The sequence below is a fragment of the Pan paniscus genome, chromosome 13 (genome assembly GCF_029289425.2).
Source record: "Pan paniscus chromosome 13, NHGRI_mPanPan1-v2.0_pri, whole genome shotgun sequence".
Classification (NCBI taxonomy): domain Eukaryota; kingdom Metazoa; phylum Chordata; class Mammalia; order Primates; family Hominidae; genus Pan; species Pan paniscus.
In genome coordinates this window covers 121,589,424-121,610,411 of record NC_073262.2, presented here as the reverse complement: position 1 = coordinate 121,610,411, position 20,988 = coordinate 121,589,424, and the positions used below count along the sequence as shown (strand labels likewise).

The 20,988-nt window shown below is 48.8% G+C and overlaps 1 protein-coding gene across 1 annotated transcript; it reads right to left on the bottom strand.

The window, feature by feature from the left end:
• Positions 1–17,070: 17,070 nt before the first annotated feature.
• On the bottom strand, positions 17,071–19,590 carry CDK5R2 (cyclin dependent kinase 5 regulatory subunit 2). Its single transcript, XM_034955177.3, has one exon. The coding sequence runs from the start codon at positions 19,401–19,403 to the stop codon at positions 18,300–18,302; it is 1,104 nt and encodes a 367-aa protein (XP_034811068.1). The 5' UTR covers positions 19,404–19,590; the 3' UTR covers positions 17,071–18,299.
• Positions 19,591–20,988: the final 1,398 nt, after the last annotated feature.

The following is a 20,988-nucleotide window of genomic DNA, read 5'->3' as shown; positions in this document are numbered from 1 at the left end:
GCAGGCGGGAGGCTGAGCAGTTGGGGGTGTGGGGTGGGCCTGACGCCCCTTCCCAAAGAATTTAGCCAGGGAAAGAGTCTTTATTCATTTTCATTTTATTTTTCGCTTTATTTTTTCTAGTTTTCCAAAGAACACACACTCAGCATAGAAAATTTGGAAACACACACCTAAGGCCTCCATGAACTATTGGTTGGATGAAGCGTGTAAAGACGCATGAAGGGGCCAGGCGCGGTGGCTCACGCCTGTAATCTCAGCACTTTGGGAGGCCGAGGCAGGCGGATCAGGAGGTCAAGAGATAGAGACCCTCCTGGCTAACACGGTGAAACCCCGTCTCTACTAAGAATACAAAAAATTAGCCGAGCGTGGTGGCGGGCGCCTGTAGTCCCAGCTACTTGGGAGGCTGAGGCAGGAGAATCGCTTGAACCGGGAGGCAGAGTTTGCAGTGAGCCGAGATCGCACCACTGCACTCCAGCCTGGGCGACAGAGCAAGATTCCATCAAAAATAAATAAATAAATAAATAAAAAGCCAAACCTATAGTTCTGTTACACAGACGCCACTGTTACTATTGATAATTTTTTGTCAAAATCCTCCCTTCCTCCCTTTCTTTTCTCAATGCCTTTTATTTATTTATTTTTTTTGAGGCAGTGTCTCTCTCTGTTGCCCAGGCTGCCAGGCCGAGTGCAGTGGTGGGATTTCAGCTCACTGCAACCTCCGCCTCTCGGACTGAAGTGATCCTTCCACTTCAGCTTCCCGAGAAACTGAGACTACAGGCCTGTGCCACCATCCCCGGCTAATTTTTGTGTGTTTTGCAGAGGGGACGGGGTTTTGCCATGTTGCCCAGGCTGGTCTTGAACTCCTGGGCTCAAGCGATCCACCCACTTTGGCCTTCCAAAGTGCCTGGTTTTACAGGTATGTGCCACGGTGCCTGGCCGATGCCTTTTAAAATTTGATAATACCCTGCTTTCGTAGCTGAATAGAAAACAAGTATGTTCCACACCATTATGCCTGACAGGCCTCCCGGGATGGGAGAGTGGGCTGGTGCTTTCATCAAGCAGGTGAGCCAGTCTGGCCTGGTGGTCCTCTGTGATTTGCATGGTGGCAATGAGGGAGGGAGTGCAGCATCAGAGAGCCTCTTTACAGCCCTATTTGCAGGGGTCAGGAAGCTGGGAGGAAGAAGAAACACACTGAGAAGATACAGCCAGGATCCAGAAAGATCTGGGTTGCTAAAAATTGTGGGCTGAATGTAGCAAAGTAAAATTTCTGGGTTTTGTTGTTGTTGTTTTGTTTTGTTTTTTGTTTGTTTGTTTGTTTGTTTTGAGATGGAGTCTCACTCTGTTGCCCAGGCTGGAGTGCAGTGATCTCGGCTCACTGCAACCTCTGCCTCCCGGGCTCAAGCGATTCTCCTGCCTCAACCTGCCGAGTAGCTGGGATATAGGTGCTTGCCACCACAGCCGGCTAATTTTTGTATTTTTAGTAGAGGTGGGGTTTCATCATGATGGCCAGGCTGGTCTCGAACTCCTGACCTCAAGTCATCCACCTGACTTGGCCTCCCAAAGTGCTGGAATTACAGGTGTGAGCCACTGCACCCAGCCACAAAGTAAAATTCCTTAGGAAGGACTGTGAGGCCCTGTTCTTACATCTTTAAATGAAACAACAGAAGTCAGAGTCTTGGCAAAGATGGGGCTCAGCAGAGCCTGTGTGTAAATGAGTAATGTCCTAGCCAATGTTAACGTTAAATCGGAACCTGTAGGGTGAAGTGCAGAAAAATCATTGTGATTTGAGGATGCATTGATGGAGCTGTGACACCTAAGATGAAGGAAGTGGTCCACTTGGTTTAATAAGTCTGCCCCCAGGAACATTGTGCACAGTGTTGCTTTCAGGAAGAGACCAAGTGGAGGACACACAGTGTAGTAGGCCCAGAAAGTGAAGAGGAAAAATGGTGGAAAGCCAACAACAATATGAGATGTTTCTGGAAAGTCAACTGGGAGAAAGGGGGATGGGAGCTGTCCTCATTTATTCAAAGTGCTGTCCTGAGAGAGAGGACCTGGATGCCTGTGACTAAGGGCAGTATTGGGACATGTGGTTGGAAGCTCCAGTAAAACAGATGTCACCTTGATCTAATGAAAAGCCTCTGCCATGGAACATGTTGGGTGAGTTCTCTGTCACCAGAGTGTTCAGCAGACCCTTCTGTGAGAAGCAGAGAGGGGAGGTGGACTAGGCGACTTCTCTAACCTTGAGATTCTTGGAATCCTGTGAAGGAGTCAATAAAGGGGGGATTTTAGTCATTGTTGGGGAGCTGGGGGAGATATTGTTAGATTAAGGGATCTTCTTACCTATGAAATTGCATCCTTAAAGCTCACCCCATTACTCTGTTCTTTCCTGTCCACATAGCCAGTTTGGGAGGCTAAGATATAGAACTGGGAACCAGAAATTCTGAGTTCCAGTTGCAGCTTGGCAACTAACTTGCTGTGTGACCTTCACATAATCACATCTCTTTTCTGGGATTTCATTCTCCTCTCATTTAAATAATAAGGCTGAACCAGAGATTTGCAAACTCTGCTCTGTGGAACTTTAAGGGTCAATTAGGTTCCCTCTGTTCCAAAAAAAAAAAAAAAGAAGAGCTGGAAAACGTCTATCCAAGATGACCTACAAGGTCGAACCCAATCTCAGAATGCAGTAGATGGGTATCCTCTTCTCCAGATTATCTCAGCTCTGGGAGCCCCTGCCTTTGTGATGTCTCCAAGCCCTGAGTTACTGTGGTCTTGGCAGGACTGTACTCCACCCAATCCCTGAAGAAGCCACAGTCTTACCACACTCAGCTTCCTGATGATCCAGGCCTGTCCTCATGGACCCTTAACCCCTTGGTCCTTGGCCCTCCAAGGTATTGATCCCACCATTGCTTTCCTCTGCCAATCCAGGGTCAAGCCCCTCTTGCATTTTCTGAAGTTCTGAGCCTTTTCTTTATCACCTCATTCAAGTCGCTAGTGAAAGTATGGTTCACTCCCCTGCCGTATGCTTGCACTACAGTTTACAAATTGCTTTCACACCCATGACTTTTTTGACCCCTCCAAGGTTAGGAAGACAGGGCAGGTATTGCTTTATCTGCTGGGAGGATAAATAAACGAAGGCCCCAGATGTTAAATGACTTGGTTGAAGTCCCAGGGCTTGTTCTAAGACCTGTATCTTCTTATTCCTCTGCCAGACCTTTTCCCACTGCTCCAGGTGACTTTTCCACAGTCCTGAGCAGTCACTGATCACTTTGTTTTTAGGATCATTCCCATGCAGGATGACACAGACCCATATCTCCTCCAGTAACATGCGCTCTGTGCGACTAAGCTCCACACACTATCACTTGCAGATGGAATTAGAAGCCCTGCTAACATGCAGCTTGAGGACATTCATGTCCATACTGTTTGGGACCTGCACAGTCACAGTGCAATGATGCCACTGAAGGCACTGAGACTCACAGAGCACTCTCCTATGCCAGCTCACGTGACCATAGACAGACATCATAATGGGCCACTGTGATGCACTTTTCTCAGAGCCTTCTGCTCTTCTGGCCTTCACCTTTCCTTTAATATGTCTTTGAAATGCACCAAAATGAACTTGTTTCTTTAGCTATTTATAATCCATGTCAAGTGGATCTGCTGATGATAAAAGTATGCCTTACCACTCATTGAACATGACTCTGCCAGGCTCTGCCCTATGCTAATGTTTTACAGGTGGTATTTCCTTTGACCTGGCTACAACCTTACCAGATGGGGATGGTTATCTCTGTTTTCAAATGAGGGAACCAAGGCTTGGAGAAGTGAAGTGGCTGGGCCAGCCCATGACCTGACAACTGAAATCCTTACCATCCCACTAGATCCCCTCTTGCTGGCCTTCCTGGATAGCTTCTTCCTCATGTAAACATGACCTGCTGCTTGCCCAGTACAGGTGCACACCGCCTACAATTGGTTATAAAGGACAAACTGACAGCTTGCCTTATGAGTGTCCTTGGTTAGGTCTCTGTTTGATAAGGAAGTACATTTTGTCCCTGATAAGAAATAGAGACTGTTTTGTTGCCCCAATGCCTTTTGCAAGCTTTCACTTTCCTAACTGAGGCGCTACAGGCTTGGAGAAGATCACTGTACTCTGAGGTGGGGTGGGGCTCTGATTATATATTGACTTGAGTGGCATTTCCTACTTTTGTTTGGTCAGCAGGATTTCTCCATGACACTCCTCCATCTTGGGATGACGCATGTCATGTCTAGAGGTGAATGGTTCAATGTCCCATTGACTGTGATGTTTCCTATTTCTTTTGTTTTCTTTGTTTAGAGATAGAGTCTCACTCTGTTGCCCAGGCTGGAGGACAGTGACATGATCATAGCTCACTGCAGCCTTGAACTCCTGGGCTCAAGAGATCTTCCCATCTCAGCCTCCCATGTAGCTGAGACTACAGGCACGCACCACCATGCCCAGCTGGTTTTAATCTTATTTTGCTTTTGTAGAGATAGGGGTCTCACTGTGTTGCCCTGGCTGGCCTCAAACTCCTGGCTGCAGATGATTCTCCCACCTTGGCCTCTCAAAGTGTTTGGATTACAGGCATGAGACACTGTGCCTGGATGAATCTTTCTTTCTTTCTTTCTTTCTTTTTTTTGAGACAGAGCCTTGCTCTGTCATCCAGGCTAGTGCAATCTTGGCTCTCAGCAACCTCCACCTCCCGGGTTCAAGTGATTCTCCTGCCTCAGCCTCCCATGTAGCTGGGATTACAGGCACCTATCACCACGCCCAGCTAATTTTTGTATTTTTAGTAGAGATGGGTTTTCACCATGTCGGCCAGGCTTGTCTTGAACTCCTGAACTCAAATGATCCTCCCACCTTGACCTCCCAAATTGCTGGGATTACAGGCATGAGCCACTGTGCCTGGCCCCAGCTAACTTTTTCTGTTTCTGAGAATTCTCTCCCACTGGATCCTGTTTGCTGTTTCTTTCCTAGCATACCCTTCTTTGAAAACAAAAGACAACATAGCTTAGTGGTTTGGAGCTTTGGGCTGGACTTCCAGGGTTTAAAAGCTCTGACACTTGCAAGCTATGTGACGTTATTCAAGTTACTTTACTTCTTTGTGCTTCAATTACCTCATCTGTAAAATGATAATATCCATTTAACCTACCTCATAGAGTTGCTATAAAGATTAAATAACGATTTAAGTACCTTGCTACATATATCAGTGCTTTCTATTAAACAAGCAGACAAAACAATCCAAAACAAAGCAAGCACCTGCCTCCTCTCCCTCTCATCCCCATCGGATGCCCTCCACATGCCCTGGAAAGGAACCTGGGCTTACTTTTCCATGCCAGCCCAGTCCTTGTCCTGGGCCCACATGGTGAACTTCACCAAGAACAAGCCTCTTGACTGGCTATGGCTCTGCAAACACTATCACATGAGTTGGACTCCTATACTCAGAACATCCTCCATTTCTTTATGAAGTAACAAAAGAGTGTATTAAATTTCAAATTATAAGATCTCAGCTAGCTACTAGCTATGTGACTTTAGGAATATGTCTACACCATTCTGACACTTAGTTTTCTCCTCTAAAATGTAGATAATAGTAATGCTTACTTCCCATGATTCTATGTAGACTATTACATGAAATTTGGAAGTGGGAAGTTTTCTTGTTACAGCAACTAACATTACCATAACTGATACCCATATTATATTTGATCTTTACAATAATACCCTGAAGTACACATTATTATTTTCTTCATTTTATAGATTAGAAAACTGAGCCACAGAGGGATTAAGAAACTAGTCTAAAGTCACACAGTGAGAAAGGGCAGTGCAGGATGTGGACCTAGTTTGATTTCAGTGGCAGTGAATTCTCTTAACCACTAAGGATGTGAAAGAGGTTTATATGCTCAAGCCTCCTAGAAGTAATAATAATAAGGGCTGATACTTATTGAACCTTTATGTGCCAGGCACTATTCAAAGAGCTTTACATTCATTTAATTCTTACAACCCTCTGGAGTTGGCTCTAGTGTTATTCCCATTCTATAAATTAGGAAAACTGAGGCACAAAATGTCAAATAACTTGCATGGGATCGCAGAGCTGCCAAGTGGTAGAGATGCATTTCAAGCCCGGGCAGCCCAGTTTTCACTCTATCCCCACCCCTTATTCTCTGATCTTCACTACTGGAAGAATGAGCAGATTCTGAGATTCTGAGAGGCCAAGGAAGTAGCAGAACGATATGCCCAAACCCCAGCTAAACCTCAAGCCAGGTGCTCTATTCCAGCATTCACCAGGGGTTCCAGACAAATAGCAAAGTGAGAAATGCATTTTAGAAGTCTTGTGGTCTACAGTGACCCTTGCAAATATCTCGAACAGCATGATGGAGTAGAAGGAACCCAGATGGGCGTGGCTTCAGACTCATCCTCTGCCTATTCCCTGTGAGACTGAGAAGGCTGCTTACTCTCTGTGAGGCTCAGTGACCTCATAAAATGGCAACACTGATCATACCTGCCTTGTTGGTTTGCTGCAAGGACAGAGCCTGTGCCTAGAGAGTCCAGCACAGAAAGCTGCTCTGTAACTGTCATCCCCCACACTGATTAGCCCAGAAGCAAAGACCCGCCTTGCAAGTTCATCCCATTTCCCACCAGTCTAATCCTCCAATTCTACACCCAGTTCTCCCTCCATGAGGCAGAGATGCTCTTTCCTTGAGATTCCTTCCTTCCTTGAGGTCAGAGAAGAAGGAAGTAACTAAAGGAGGCTGGAAGGCCAGACCTTGAGCATTAGGTTCCTTTTTTGGAAGAGGAGGTCAAGTTGCTTAGCAACACAGCAGGAGGTTGTCAGGGAGGCTTCAGGCAGCACTGTCCGTTTTTATCCTGCAGTATGGAGAGATCTGGAGCAACACAAGATAGGGAGATGGATGGGAAAAGTGACAAAAGATCCCAGGCTCCGATGATAACCTCTTGGATTCAGCCTCCTTTCCTATGATCACCTTCCCAATCCCCCAACCTTTCCCCCTGGTTTTCTACTTTTGACACACAGTTCTAGGGCATCTTGCACACACATTTGTGCAATGGCCATGTCTATGATCATGAACATGAGGGCCAGACTCAGGACCACCTTGTATTTATTATATGCTTTACAACTTACAGATCACATCATAGACACAATTTCAGATGATACTCGCAGCAGCCTCATTAATCGTGGGAAAAGGCGAGGCATATGGCTCATGCCTATAATCCCAGCACTTTGGGGACCAAGGTGGGCAGATAACCTGAGGTCAGAAGTTCGAGACTAGCCTGGCCAACATGGCAAAACCCTGTCTCTACTAAAAATACAAAAATTAGCTGGGCATGGTGGTGGGTGCCTGTAATTCCAGTTACTTGGGAGGCTGAGGCAGGGGAATCGCTTGAACCCGGAAGGCGGAGGTTGCAGTGAGCCCAGATCATGCCACTGCACTCCAGCCTGAACAACAGAGCAAGACTCCATCTCAAAAAATATATATAATATATATTCTTATATATAATATATTACTATTATATATTCTTATATATAATATATTACTATTATATATTCTTATATATAATATATTAATATTATATATTAATATATAATATATTAATATTATATATATACAATATATTAATATTATATATATATATGTAGTGGGAAGATGATCATGATTCCTATATAACAGATGAGGAAAACAAAGTCCCAAGATCCCACAGTGAGGAAATAGCAGAGTCCAGATTTGCTGCAAATCTCAGGATAGTTCTACTATACCCTGATGCATGGACATTAGTGCAGTCATTAGCAACGTGTGTGCATGCCATTCTTAGGGCCTAGTGTCCCAAGATGCATCTCCTCTCACCCCTGATCAGCAGGGGAATTGTGAAGGAAGGACTCAGCTGTTCTTCCCTGTTGGTTCCAACCAGCCTGGGGGGATCCCTGGAGTGGGAAGTCCCAAAAGGGGCCTGGCCTGCTGGCCCAAAGACCTAGACTCAAGAATGTTGCTATGTTAGGCCAGGCTGGCAAAAGTATCTACATACTGACAGCAGAAGCAAGTCCTCTGGCTGGCATTCTAAACAGAGGCACGTGGGTCACACTGGGACCAAGGCCTGGCAGTAAGGAGTAAACACAGTCATCCAGGTCACAGGATAGCTCATGGGAGGCCCAGGCCTTCAGGGCTCCCCACTATCTCAGGGGCCAGCAAAGCTGGTTAGAGCACCCCAGGGCCCCATTCTGGACTCTGTCCCTGTCCTGGTCATTGTTTAGTCCCTGTTAATAGTTATTAATAGTGCTGACTACTATAGCAATAGTTCTTACCCTAACAACAGTAATATGTCATTCCTATCATAGGCACCTGATAGACACTAACCCAAGATCTTGTTCCGATCTGATAGGTGAGAAAACTGAAATTCAAAGAGATTGAATTGCTGTCTTCGATTAGTAGCTAATATATGGTAGAGGAGAGACTCAAACCTCTGACTCATAGTCTTTTGTTCCGTGCATCACATCACACTAACTTTAAATGTCAGGGAGGAGAAAGGACCCCCAGGGGAACATTCAGCCACCTCCCACTCCTATATCCCCAAACTGCACATGCTCAGGACCATGTAGTCCAGCATGGCTCAGTTGGTGCTCTCTACAGGACAGGTAATTTGAATAATTATTTTGATTAAAATTGTATCAACTTCCAGAAAATGATTTTACATGACTTACCATATTAAAATGTACATAAAAGAAGATATTCAAATTTAAAAGACAAATTTAAAAAGCCATTGGTAAAATATGAGAAGTATTCTTATAAAAGGGAAAGGAAAGATGTCTTTTTTATCCCTTTTAATTTTGTCATCACTGCTACCACTGAACATTGTACTGGAGAGCCTAGACAATGCAACAAGACAGGAAAAGATATATGCTGTGTGTAAATATTGAGATGGAAGATATTAAAATTTCCTTGTTTACAGATGATATGACTGCCTACCTATAAAATCCAAGAGATTCAACTAGAACACGATTAGGACTAATAAAATTCCAGTAAGGTATAAGATCAACATACCAAAAAAAATAAATAAATAAATACGGCTCACCTATAACCCTGTAAAAAGAAGAAAAGGAATTGAGAATTGCAAGCTTACAACAGCAATACAAATATGCTCCCAGATCAACCTAATGAAAACATGAGAAACATCTAAATAAAGAAAGCTATAAATATTCACTAAGGAACTGAAGTAAGAAGACCTGAGTAAATGAAGAGACTGAGCACGTTCCTGGGTGGAATGACTCAATATTGCAAAATTGCCATATCTCCAAATTGATCTATCAAAGTGATGCAGTCCCAATTCAAGTCACAAAGGGATTTTATGGAAATTGACAGGCTTGGTTCTCAAGTTCTTCTGTACTGTGATTAAGAATAGACAAGACACGACCAGGTACTGTGGCTCATGCCTGTAATCCCAGCTTTTGGGAGGCTGAGGTGGGTGGATCATTTGAGGTCAGGAGTTCGAGACCAGACTGGCCTACATGGTGAAACCCTGTCTTTACTAAAAATACAAAAATTAACTAGGCACAGTGGTGCATGCCTGTAGTTCCAGTACTCGGGAGGCTGAGGCAGGACAATCACTTGTACCCGGGAGGTGGAAGTTGCACTGAGCCAAGATTGCATCACTGCACTCCAGCCTGGGTGACAAAGTGAGACTCCATCTCAAAAAAAAAAAAAAAAGACAAGACAATTTTAGCAAAAGAATAATGAGCATGCTGCAAAACTAGTTATTAAAGAAGTGGTTTGAAACAGCAGTAGTTAAGCAGATTAATGGAACAGAGTAAAGCCTCGAAATAGATTCATATGTGTGGGAATTTCATAAATAATAAGATGGTATTTACTGGGGGTAAAGGAAGACTGTTCAAAGATTGGCACAACTTAGTAGTCATTTGGGGAAAATAATTATATCTCTACCTCTCGCCACATACAAAGTTGAATTCCAAAATAGATTAAAGAATGAAATGAAGACACTATAAAAGCACCAGAATAAAATTCAAAGTGTTTTAAAATGCAAAGTAAAGCCAACCAAAAACCTAGCACAAATCAAGAACAATTGAAAAGAGAAGAGAGGCCAGGAGAGGTGGCTCACACCTGTAATCCCAGCACTTTGGGAGGCTGAGGCAAGCAGATCACCTGAGGTCAGGAGTTTGAGACCATCCTGGCTAACACGGTGAAACCCTGTCTCTACTAAAAAATACAAAAAGTTAGCCGGGCGTGGTGGCGGGCGCCTGTAGTCCCAGCTACTCGGGAGGCTGAGGCAGGAGAATGGTGTGAACCCAGGAGGCAGAGCTTGCAGTAAGCCGAGATTGCGCTACTGCACTCCAGCCTGGGCGACAGAGCGAGACTCCATCTCAAAAAAAAAAAAAAGAAAAGAAAAGATAAAACATCTAGGAGAAGTTAGTTACCATAGGTTTGTTCTAAAAATGTGTATTTGGTGGCACGCTTATTGGCAACCAAAGGTAAACATGCAGACTGTCACCCCTTTTAGTCCATTTATTCTTTTATTCTTTGTTCTAAGGAGGTAAGTGGGCAAAGACGTGACACACAAATGCTTATCATAACATTTATCATAATAAAAAAATGGCTATTACCTGAATAAACATCAGCTCTTATTTACTGAGAGCCTACCTCATGCCAGGCACTGTGCTATTCTCGTTATTCAAAGGATATGAACAAGTTAGTGTGAAGAGAAAAATTTCCCCTAGCTTTATTATTTGAATAAAGGACAGTGGATCTTCTATGGCACTTATGAAAAAGATAGAGAAGTGTTTTTTAAATGCTCTTGGATGGATCCTTGTAAGAGTGTGCACATATGTGTGTCCATGCTCTGTGTGTGGGCATGCACCTTATATGTGCTTTGTGTGTAATAGACGCGGCTGCCAGGCTGGACAGGAGCTTAACTCCCCTTATCCAGCAAGGGACATTGTTAAACCCTAGGGATTTGGAAACAGCTTGGGGTTGGGGGAAGGAGCAAAGGGACTTTGGTGATGTGTGAGAGGGGAGTGGGGGACTTGGCTGCAGAAATGTGTTTCTCCTTTTCCAGACACTGTCCAGTGTCACTTTTTTTCCTGTTCCTCCTTCCTTATCTCTTTCTTTCCCTCTTCCTTCTCTCTCTCTTTCTCTCTCTCTCTCTTGCTCCCTCTCTATTTTTCTCTTTTTCTTTCTTTCCTTATAATTTTCTTCTTTTTTAGGTCATAATAATATATTTTCAGGAAGATAAATGCTATGAAGAAAATAAATTAGGGGCATGTGATTGAGGGTAACTGTGGGACAGATTGAGATGAATTCAGGAGATGATGATGAGAAGGAGGAGTCTATTAAGTCAAGATCTAAATAACAAGAAGGAGACCGCTGTTTAAATCTCTCTCTCTCTCAGAAATGGGATGATATGACAATGTTTTCAATCTCCTATTTCCATTTCATCGTGCCATTTTTGTCATGTTGATAAATGTATATTGATGTACAATTTTTTTTTTTTGAGACAGTCTCACTCTGCTGCCCAGGCTGGAGTGTAGTGTGGCTCAATCTTAGCTCACTGCAACCTTCACTTCCCGGGCTCAAGTGATCCTCCCTCCTCAGCCCCCCAGTAGCTGGGACTATAGGCACAGCCACCATGCTCAACTAATTTTTGTATTTTTAGTAGAGACGAGGTTTCACCATGAGGCTCGTCTCAAACTCCTGAGCTCAGGTGATACACCTGCCTCGGCTTCCCAAAGTGCTGGGATTGCAGGTGTGAGCCACCGTGTCCTGACTGATGTACAATTTTTTTTTTTTTTTTTGAGATGGAGTCTTGCTCTGTGGCCAGGCTGGAGTGCAGTGGTGTGATCTCGGCTCACTGCAACCTCCGCTTTCCGAGTTCAAGCGACTCCTCTGCCTCAGCCTCCCGAGTAGCTGGGACTACAGGCATGCACCACCACGACCGGCTAATTTTTTGTATTTTAGTAGAGATGGGGTTTCACCATGTTGGCCAGGATGATGTTGATCTCCTGACCTCGTGATCCGCCTGCCTCGGCCTCCCAAAGTGCTGGGATTACAGGCTTGAGCCACCACGCCCGGCCTGATGTACAATTTTTAATGGTCCATAATATCCCAGTGAATATCACTTTATCACAATTTACTTAATCTCCTTCTAATGTTCATTTAGGTTGTATCCAATTTTTTATTATGATAAACAATAGTATGACAGGCATCTATGCATCAGATCTTTTCCCACTTATCTCCTTAGGGCAAATTTCTGGAAATGTGGTAGCTAGATCAAAGAGCATGCTGCCTTTCACGTTTTGATCCAGACAATCTCCCCGAAAGACTAATTAGCATGTTCATTTTCCCATGCTTTCCCTATGGTTGGAATTTTCCATTTTGATAATCTGTGTCAGTGTAAGAGATGTAATATCTCATTGCTGCTTTGACTTGAATTTCTTTGGTCAATAGTAAAGGTAAGTATCTTTTTATTTGTTTATCATTTGCTTACATTTCTTTTCTTTCTGACTTTCTTTCTTTTTTTTTTTTTTTTTTTTTCCTGAGACGGAGTCTTGCTCTGTCACCCAGGCTGGAGTGCAGTGGCGCAATCTCAGCTCACTGCAGCTCCCAGGTTCAAGCAGTTCTCCTGCTTCAGCCTCCCAAGTATCTGGGATTACAGGCACACACCACGAAGCCCAGCCAATTTTTTGTATATGTGTGTGTGTGTGTGTGTGTGTGTGTATATATATATATATATATTTTTTTTTTGAGATGGAGTCTCGCTCTGTCACCCAGACTGGAGTGCAGTGGCGCAATCTCGGCTCACTGCAAGCTCCGCCTCCTGAGTTCACACCATTCTTCTGCCTCAGCCTCCCGAGTAGCTGGGACTACAGGCGCCCGCCACTATGCCGGGCTAATTTTTTTTTTTTTTTGTATTTTTAGTAGAGACGGGGTTTCACCATGTTGGCCAGGCTGGTCTTGAACTCCTGACCTTTTGATCTGCCCACCTTGGCCTCTCAAAGTGCTGGGATTACAGGCATGAGCCCCCACACCTGGCCTGCTTACGTTTCTTTTTGTGAATTAGTTGTCTCCAGTTTTAGCTATTTTTCTATTGAAAAATATATTGTGTTGCAAATACATTCTCTCCATTTGTCACTGGTGTTTCAACCTTGTTTTTATTGAAAGGATACAAAATAAGTCAATAACAAAAAAATTATCAGGTGGGAACAAATGCTATGAAGAAAATAAATTGGGTTATGTGATGAACTTTTTTCTTTTTTCTTCTCTATGTCTCTGACATTCAAAAGCTTAAATGGAGTCTCAGATGAATCAGTCTGTTCCTTTAAGGTCTTTTTACTGCTAAAAAGACATTCTCCACCCACCCCAAGATACAATATAATAATAATAATAACAATAAATAATCCATATTTTCTCCAGGTGTTTTGTTTCCTCTTTTGGAATTAGGGTCTCACTCTGTCACCAAGCCTGGAGTGCCGTTGTGTGATCATAGCTCACTACAGCCTCAAATTCCTGGGCTCAAGTGATCCTCCCGCCTCAGCCTGCCAAGTAGTTAGGACTACAGATGTGTGCCACCATGCTTAGCTAATTGTTTATTTTTTGCATTTATTTATTTATTTATTTACTTATTTATTTATTGTTTTGAGATTGAGTCTTGCTCTGTTGCCCAGGCTGGAGTGCAGTGGTGTGATCTCGGCTCACTGCGACCTCCACCTCCCAGGTTCAAGTGATTCTCCTGCCTTAGCCTCCCGAGTAGCTGGGATTACAGGCATGTGCCACCACACCTGGCTAATTTTCATATTTTTAGTAGAGACGGGGTTTTACCATGTTGGCCAAGCTGGTCTCAAACTCCTGACTTCAAGTGATCTGCCCACCTTGGTCTACCAAAGTGTTGGGATTACAGGCATGAGCCACCGCGCCCAGCCAACTAGGCAACTTTTCTACCTCTCATCTATACTCCTATCCTGTGTGTGTAGATATGACCTTCTTTGTAGGTTTTGTGGCAAATGCTGAGAGGGAAGCTCATACTTTTTTTTTTTTTTTTTTTTGACAGGGTCTCATTCTGTTTCCCAGGCTGGAGTGCAGTGGCGTGATCCCAGCTCACTGCACCCTCCACCTCCCTGGTTTAAGAGACTCTCCTGCCTCAACCTCCTGAGTCCCGAGTAGCTGGGAGTACAGGCACGCAACACCATACCCAGCTAATTTTTGTATTTTTAGTAGAGACAGGGTTTCACCATGTTGGCCAGGCTAGTCTCAAACTCCTGGCCTCAAGTGATCCACCCGCCTCGGCCTCCCAAAGTGCTGGGATTACAGGTGTGAACCACCACTCCCAGTCAGGTCATGTTCTTAAATAAGGGCCTTTGAAGTGTTAATCCTGCTGTCTTGAAGCCACTCACAGCAAACGTCTATATTTAAAGAGATCAGAAGTGCTACTTAAAGTGGGGTACCTAAAGAAGATCAGGCCCATACACCTGGCTTCCAGCTGTCCCTGATCATGATGATGTGACTGGAGGGGCTTCTTCAGCAGCCTCTGTTGCAGACATCTTCAAAAGGTGCCCATCTGGTTGCCTGGGGTAGGATCCCAGTAAGTGGAGACCACAGGATGTCCTCTTGAATACTGTTAGATGCTCTGGTTGCTGGGCACCCCGCCTGGCAGGCAAAGCAGTTACCATGACAACTCCCCCCACATGTCTGTGATTTTTTGCATTTCTGCTTTTCTAATAAGTAGCGAGGTATTCCAGGGACAGGGGAACATGGCTCCAAAACAGAATGTCCTCTGTTCCAGGAAGGGGGACAGGGAGGAAAGGAGTAGAGGTGTGTATATGTTATGATTCACCAGTATAAATGCATTTGTGTCCACTTCTGGGTTAAAATGTGTGCCTTTGGTTATGCGTCAGTGTACGCATCAACATGTGTCATGTGAAGGGGTGAATTACCGGTTATCTGTCCATTTGCTTTCCTGCCCTCACAGCTGCTCCTGTGCTGGGAGAGTCACTCCAGCCCTTTGCTTAGGGGAAGTGCTGAGTCATTGCTCCAGCTGGGTTTCTGTCTCCTTTCCTCCACCTCCATCTTTTCCTTAGTCCACCCCTCTTCCTTTCTGGTTTCTCTCTAAAATTCTGGTCCCCCTGCACCACCTTATCAGCAGCTTGGACTCACTTTCCCCAGGTTAACTCAGCGTCAGGAAAGAAGGTACCTTATTCTGTTTCTGCACTTACTCCCTCCTCCCCTTGCCTTCTCAGAAGACTGCTCTGGGTCTTTCTCCTTACAACTTCTCCCACTCAATCCCTGAGAAAACAGGACTCCCATAAGTCTGACCCAGGAGGCTAATTCTTCCATGTATTCTTGTTGATCCTTCTCTAGTCCCTCCCCTCCTAATAGGATTATGGCAGTGTTTCATGCCTTGGGGCATGTCAAAAGTGAGATTTAACTAAATGTTACTCACTGTAGCCTTTTTCTCATTCTACGTCTCCAGGTGCCAGACCACAAGTTCCTGGAGGGGTGTGTGTGTGTGCAGTAAAGGGTGGGTGCTGTGTCTAAGAGTTCAGGGGCAGTATCCGAAGGCAGGATGTTTGTTGGGGGTTGAGGGGGGCGTCTCTGTAGGGTCTCTGCTCTCTTTCCCATCCCCTTTAGGCTCCTCTAATTCAGAAATTCTAATCAAATAGCTAGTCTCACTAGCTAGTTCCAAATAAGGTGGACCAGGATTGTTTCCCCAGCCAGAGGTGGGAGAGTAGAGCGGCTGCCCAGCCCGCTCAGTCTGGTTGCTATGGCGACAGCCGACAGCCGCGGGGTGACCCAAGTGATCCTCCCTCCCTCCTCCCAAACCAAGAGAGATGACGGCACCGCGCTGACTGCGCCAAATTCCAGCCAATGGGCGGCTGCTCCCGCCTTCCGTTCCGCCAGCTCTCCCCCTCCCTCCGGGAACTCAATTCACAAATCTGGACTGGGGATTTCCGGCTCCAGGCAGGTTACAAGGGCGCTGGGCTGAGGCCAGGGGAATCGAGTCCTGTCGTCCCGGGAGGGCAAGTGGGGACCGACATTTTTGGGTTCTGGAGCCAGACTTCTGTAACTCGCCGCCAGAATAGATGACACCCTATTCCCAAATTATCCGGAAGACCTAGTTGAGGCCGAGTCTGCAACTCTTCCTGCCCCTACAAGCCCCGACCCCGCCCGAGAGCGCCATTCAGCACCACGGACAGCGAACCCGGGCCTCGTCTTGGCAGGTCCCCCCGGGTTCTTTCCGGATCTTCTCGGCCACGGCCAGACTAGGGTCGGAGCCGCGGGCACTCTGTTGAAGCCAGGCCTCTTTGGGCCAATGAAACAGTGAACAGGGCGCTTAGCCACGTGGCTAAGAAGGCAATGGGGACCGAGCAGGGATCTCAGGCTAAACAGCGCATTTTCCTTCCTGTTTCAATCCCAGAGAATGGCTTCCTTCTCCCCAGCTGCCCTTGTTTGCCCCTTCTTGGGGATAAAGGGCAAGGGTCTGAGTCTCAAGCAGGGATGGACCTCCCAAGACTCCTGAGTGGGCGTGCGACCAGGGCATCGTCCAAGCAGCCCCATGGTGGTTGGGGGATGAGGAGAGAAGTGTGGCAGACAGGCCCCACTTGGGAGTGGTGAACACAGACTTAGGCCCGACTGTACTCTTGACCGATATATGGTGGGGAGAGATGGGGAGGAAGGGAAAAATAGCAATAAGGACTAGCTAGTTCTGCCTCAATGGGTCTCATCACAGAAAGGGCACAACTCCGCTGTCCCCATCATTCGGTCTCTAAGTGGCCCGGGCATTAATGAGGAGCTAGGTCAGACAAGATGGAGGTGGAAGTGGGGGGATGGATTCAGCCTTATCACCAGGCCTCACCCTCAGCTGCCTCGCTTTGCTCTTTACTCTCTGTAAAATGGAAGCCAATGGCGGGGGTGGGGATGGGGAGGAGGAGAAGCTCTCAGGTACTTGATCTCCCCTACTAGAGCCCCATCTCTTGCCTTTCTGCTCTGTCTGTGACAGTTCCACTACCACTCCCACTCCCTCCCTCCCGGGGCCCAAAGAAAGACCCGCGCAAAACCATCTGCAGGCGCTTCCAGCGCTTTATAGTTCTTTCCGGGACAGACGGACAGACAGACAGTGCGGCCCGCTCTGTCGGCCCGCATCATTGGCACCTTGGACACGGCCCCAGGCCCAACCCAGTCCCTGGTACCCTACCGGGAGGATTCCGGTCCCGCCCCAGCTCAGCACCTCGGACAGTTCCCGGCCCAGCCTACCCCCCTCCCCCCTCCCTCCGCAAACAACCAAATAAATTAAAAGGGGCAGTGGGGAGGGGCAACAAAAAAGCTAAGGATAAGGAAGCGGGATGTCCCTCCTCCAAGGTAAGAAGTTTTCTTTTCCTCCCACCTGTCCACTGAGGCGCCGCGGCCGGGGTGGTCTCCCAGGTTGATTTTGCCTCCAAACCTCAGCCTCCTGAAAGAAGCTGGCAGCCCCTTCCCCCACACCCCCCAGCTCCCAGCATGCAACACGTTGGAAAAGGTGGGGAGAGGCGGTGGGGGTGGGGCGAGGGACCATCCTGGTGGCTGTCTGGATGCCTGGGACTGCAGTTTCTCCTGGCACCTCAGTCGATCCAAATTAAAAACTAATATTCCCTTTGATCAGGGGAGAGGGGTGTGGTGACTCAGTCAGGAATAAAAAAATGCAAGCTGACACAAGTGGAGGAAGAAGGCAGACAGGAGAGAAGATGGTGACACATGACAGGAGCAACAAGAAGGGCAGATGGGGACACAGGTGCAGGAGGAGAAACAGGGGTCTACGGGGTACAGTCAGGCAAGGGGTAAGATGGAGATGCAGACACACAAACCCAAGGAACGGAAAATGGAAAGGCAGGGAGAGGGAGGAAGAAAGAGAGGAACAGGAGAGAGAGGGAGAGAGAGAGAGGAATGCAGACAGGAGGAAAAATGAAGACTAAAAAAGGAGGCAAGGAAATGGATAAAACCGAGGGGGAATGGACTGAAGGGAAGGGGAAGACCCGGGCAGAAATGGAGAAATGGGGGCGCAGACAGACGGGAAGAGTGAGGTTGGAGTGCCTTTCCCGCGCTCATCTTCCGTCCCCACTCCACGCCCAGCAAATCCAAACACCGCGGCCTCTGGTGTCCCGGTCTCCACTTTCCCCTGAGGGGCATGGGCGTCTCCTCCTCCGCCCAGCCGGGGCGCTGAGCGGCGGTAACAGCGGCGGTGGCTTTGTGGTCCCAGGGGGTCCGAGTGTGTGTCAGGGGCTGGGGCGGGGGATGGGCGCGGCCCCTGGGTATCCCTAGCGGTCCAGGTTCATAGTCCAGTGCTTGGTTCCGGCCGCGCAGCTGTCCCTGGCGGCCGAGGATGCGGCGGGCGCGCCCCCGCTCGGTGGGCCCCCGCCGCTGGCGGCGGCCTCGCCCTCGTTCTTGAGGTCTTGAAAGACCTGCGTGAAGAAGTGGGGGTCGGCGTTGAGCCGCAGCATCTGCGGGCTGAGCCGCTGGATGAGGCGCAGGCAGCGCTGCCAGAAGCGCTCCTTGTCGGGCTCCACGAGGAAGGGCTTGAGTGGGTAGGAGATCTCGTTGCCCATGTAGGAGTAGGCGAGGTAGAGGCAGGTGAGGAAGGCGGCCTGCAGCTCGGCGGCCGACGCCAGCTCGTCCCCACGCAGCGACTCGCGGCACAGCAGGTACACGAACACCAGGTTTGCAGGCGTAATGAAGGCCTGGTCTTGCCAGCCCTGCAGCAGCAGCGAGCGGTCCACACCGCGGAACCAGCCCACCAGCTCGCCCGGGCTCAGCTCCTTGAGGCGGTAGCAGCGTCGGCACACGAAGTCGCCCAGACAGCGCAGCAGCTCGCCGGTGGACGCCTGCACGATGACCCGCCGCGGCGAGCCGCCAGGCACCGGCGGCGCCGCCTGCGGGGCTGGGGGAGGCGGCGGCGGAGGCTTTCCCCCGCCCGAGCCCGGCGGCTGAGCGGCCGCGCTGCCCCCCGACGGTGGCTCGCAGGTGGCGGCGGCCGCGGGCACGGTGGGCACTGGCACCGCCAGGGGCTTGGCGGTACCGCCGCCGTCGGGGGGATCCCGGCCCTTGCGGAGAAGGTTCTCGCGGTTGCGTTGCTGGACCAGGGGGTCGGGGCCCGTGGATGCCGGCTTGGGTGTCACCTTCTTGCTGCCTTTCTTCTTCTTGGCGGACGCGGCCACCAGGCGCTTCCAGGTGAGCGCCGAGATGAGCACGGACGGCCGCTTGAGTCGGCTCTCGCCTTTGCCGCCCTTGCCCACTGGCGGCGCACCGTAGCCCCCCAGCGCCTCGTCCCCCGCGGGCGGCGCCTTCTTCTTCTCCTCGGGCAGCCCGCCGGGCCTCCGGCCCTTGGCCGAGGAGGCAGGCGAAAGAGACAGCACCGTGCCCATCCTGCAGAGCGGGGCCGGCGCCCAGGCCCCAGCGGGAGCCGCGGGCGGCGCCGCTGCTACTGCAGCCCCGGGGGACCCGGCGGTGGGGGGCCTAGCCCCGGCCCGGGCGCGCGGACTGGCGGGGGAAGGTGGCTGCTAGGCGGCTCCGCTGCTCTGAGCCTGAGCTGCGCCAGCTGCAGCGTCAGCCCCACCCCTTGGGCCCCTTTTTTCGCCGCGCCGTGCCCCGCCTCACGCGGCCAATCCGCTCCCGAGTTGCACTCCTGATGGGCAGCTCCAATGACCAATAGACTCTCGCACTTCAATTTCAAGTCCCGCCCCAATCCCCACCCTCTGCCCTGAGTCTTTTCCCTTCCCCCGAGCGGAGGAAGGGGAAGGCGGTGGTCGTCGTTCGAGTGGCCTCCTCAGGGTCAGAGTTGAGAAGGGGTGGTGGCTGCTCCTACCTCCTCCGGATCCTAGGGCCTCGACCAGCTCGTTCTGATGCACTGGGTCGCGGTAGCAGATAAACCATGGGAACAGCTCTCCTTCCCTTTGCCTTTGAATTTGTGTGGGGGGCCAGTGTGAGCAGTGAGTGCCCTCACCGGATGCCCAGGTCCCAGATGGGTCGCGTTGCACTGGCTCCTCCAATGTGACTGTCAGGTCTGTTTCCTCTTCGCGACCCCACCTCGCCCCCCACCCCCCAGGTCGCTATGGGGGCTGCAGCAGGCACATTTCTGCCCTGCCTGTTTGGGAGTCCTGGCAGAGCCTTCTTGCAGGTCACAACCCGCCTCCTTGGGAGTTCCAGCTTGAGGGGGAGACGGGGAGCAGCAAGGTCTCAAATATGCCCCTGAGGCTTCTGCTTGCCGTCCTGATTCTCTGCAACTGAGCCTGTGGGGCAGACCCTTGGCTCTGGTCCCTGGGCAGCTCCTCTCTGTTGGTTGTCCCCACTAACACACACAGATCTCATACTTGGGTGGATGATGGATAAGGTCGGTCCCTGGAGAAACGCTAGAAATTGGATCACTTGGTCTACCCAGTCTTGGATAGTGAACGGAGCCTCCTGTGTGGACGGAAGCCCAAGAGGTTTGGACCAACCTCCAGCCCAGCCCTGGGTCCAGGTTGAGGTGGGTTTCATCATTAAATGCTTCCTGCAGGTAAGGTTCCAGCTGTCCCCACTCCCAGGAGCAAGCTGTTAGGCTGGGTCCTGTCCACTTCTCTCTGGGTCTGTCTGTTCCCTCCTGAGTACCCATCAGCCCTTTGCCCTGGATTTTGGACTCCCCAGGCCTTACCTGCAGGTCTTGAGCACAGCTAGTTCTGGACCTATTCTATCTGCCTTGTTAGATCATGTCCACCCTTCTTGGAGCCTGCTCTCTGTGGCTCCCCCAGCACAAGAGCCTTCAGGCTTCTTAAGTAAGTGGACCTTGTAGGTGCATATGGGTTCCATGTGGAGCCAAACCCCTGCCTATGTATTTCAGTAAATTCTAAGGATTGCCCTTGGAGTCACCTCCATGCTCCTCACAGACCACAAACATAGCTCCAAGGATCCACTGCTCTCAGGGTTGGTTTGTGCATATATGTGTGTGTGTGTGTCACTGCAGATAGGCTGTTC

Bases quoted from the DNA above. Each gene is read 5' to 3' on its own strand.
- CDK5R2 (XM_034955177.3), bottom strand. From the start codon at position 19,403: ATGGGCACGGTGCTGTCTCTTTCGCCTGCCTCCTCGGCCAAGGGCCGG.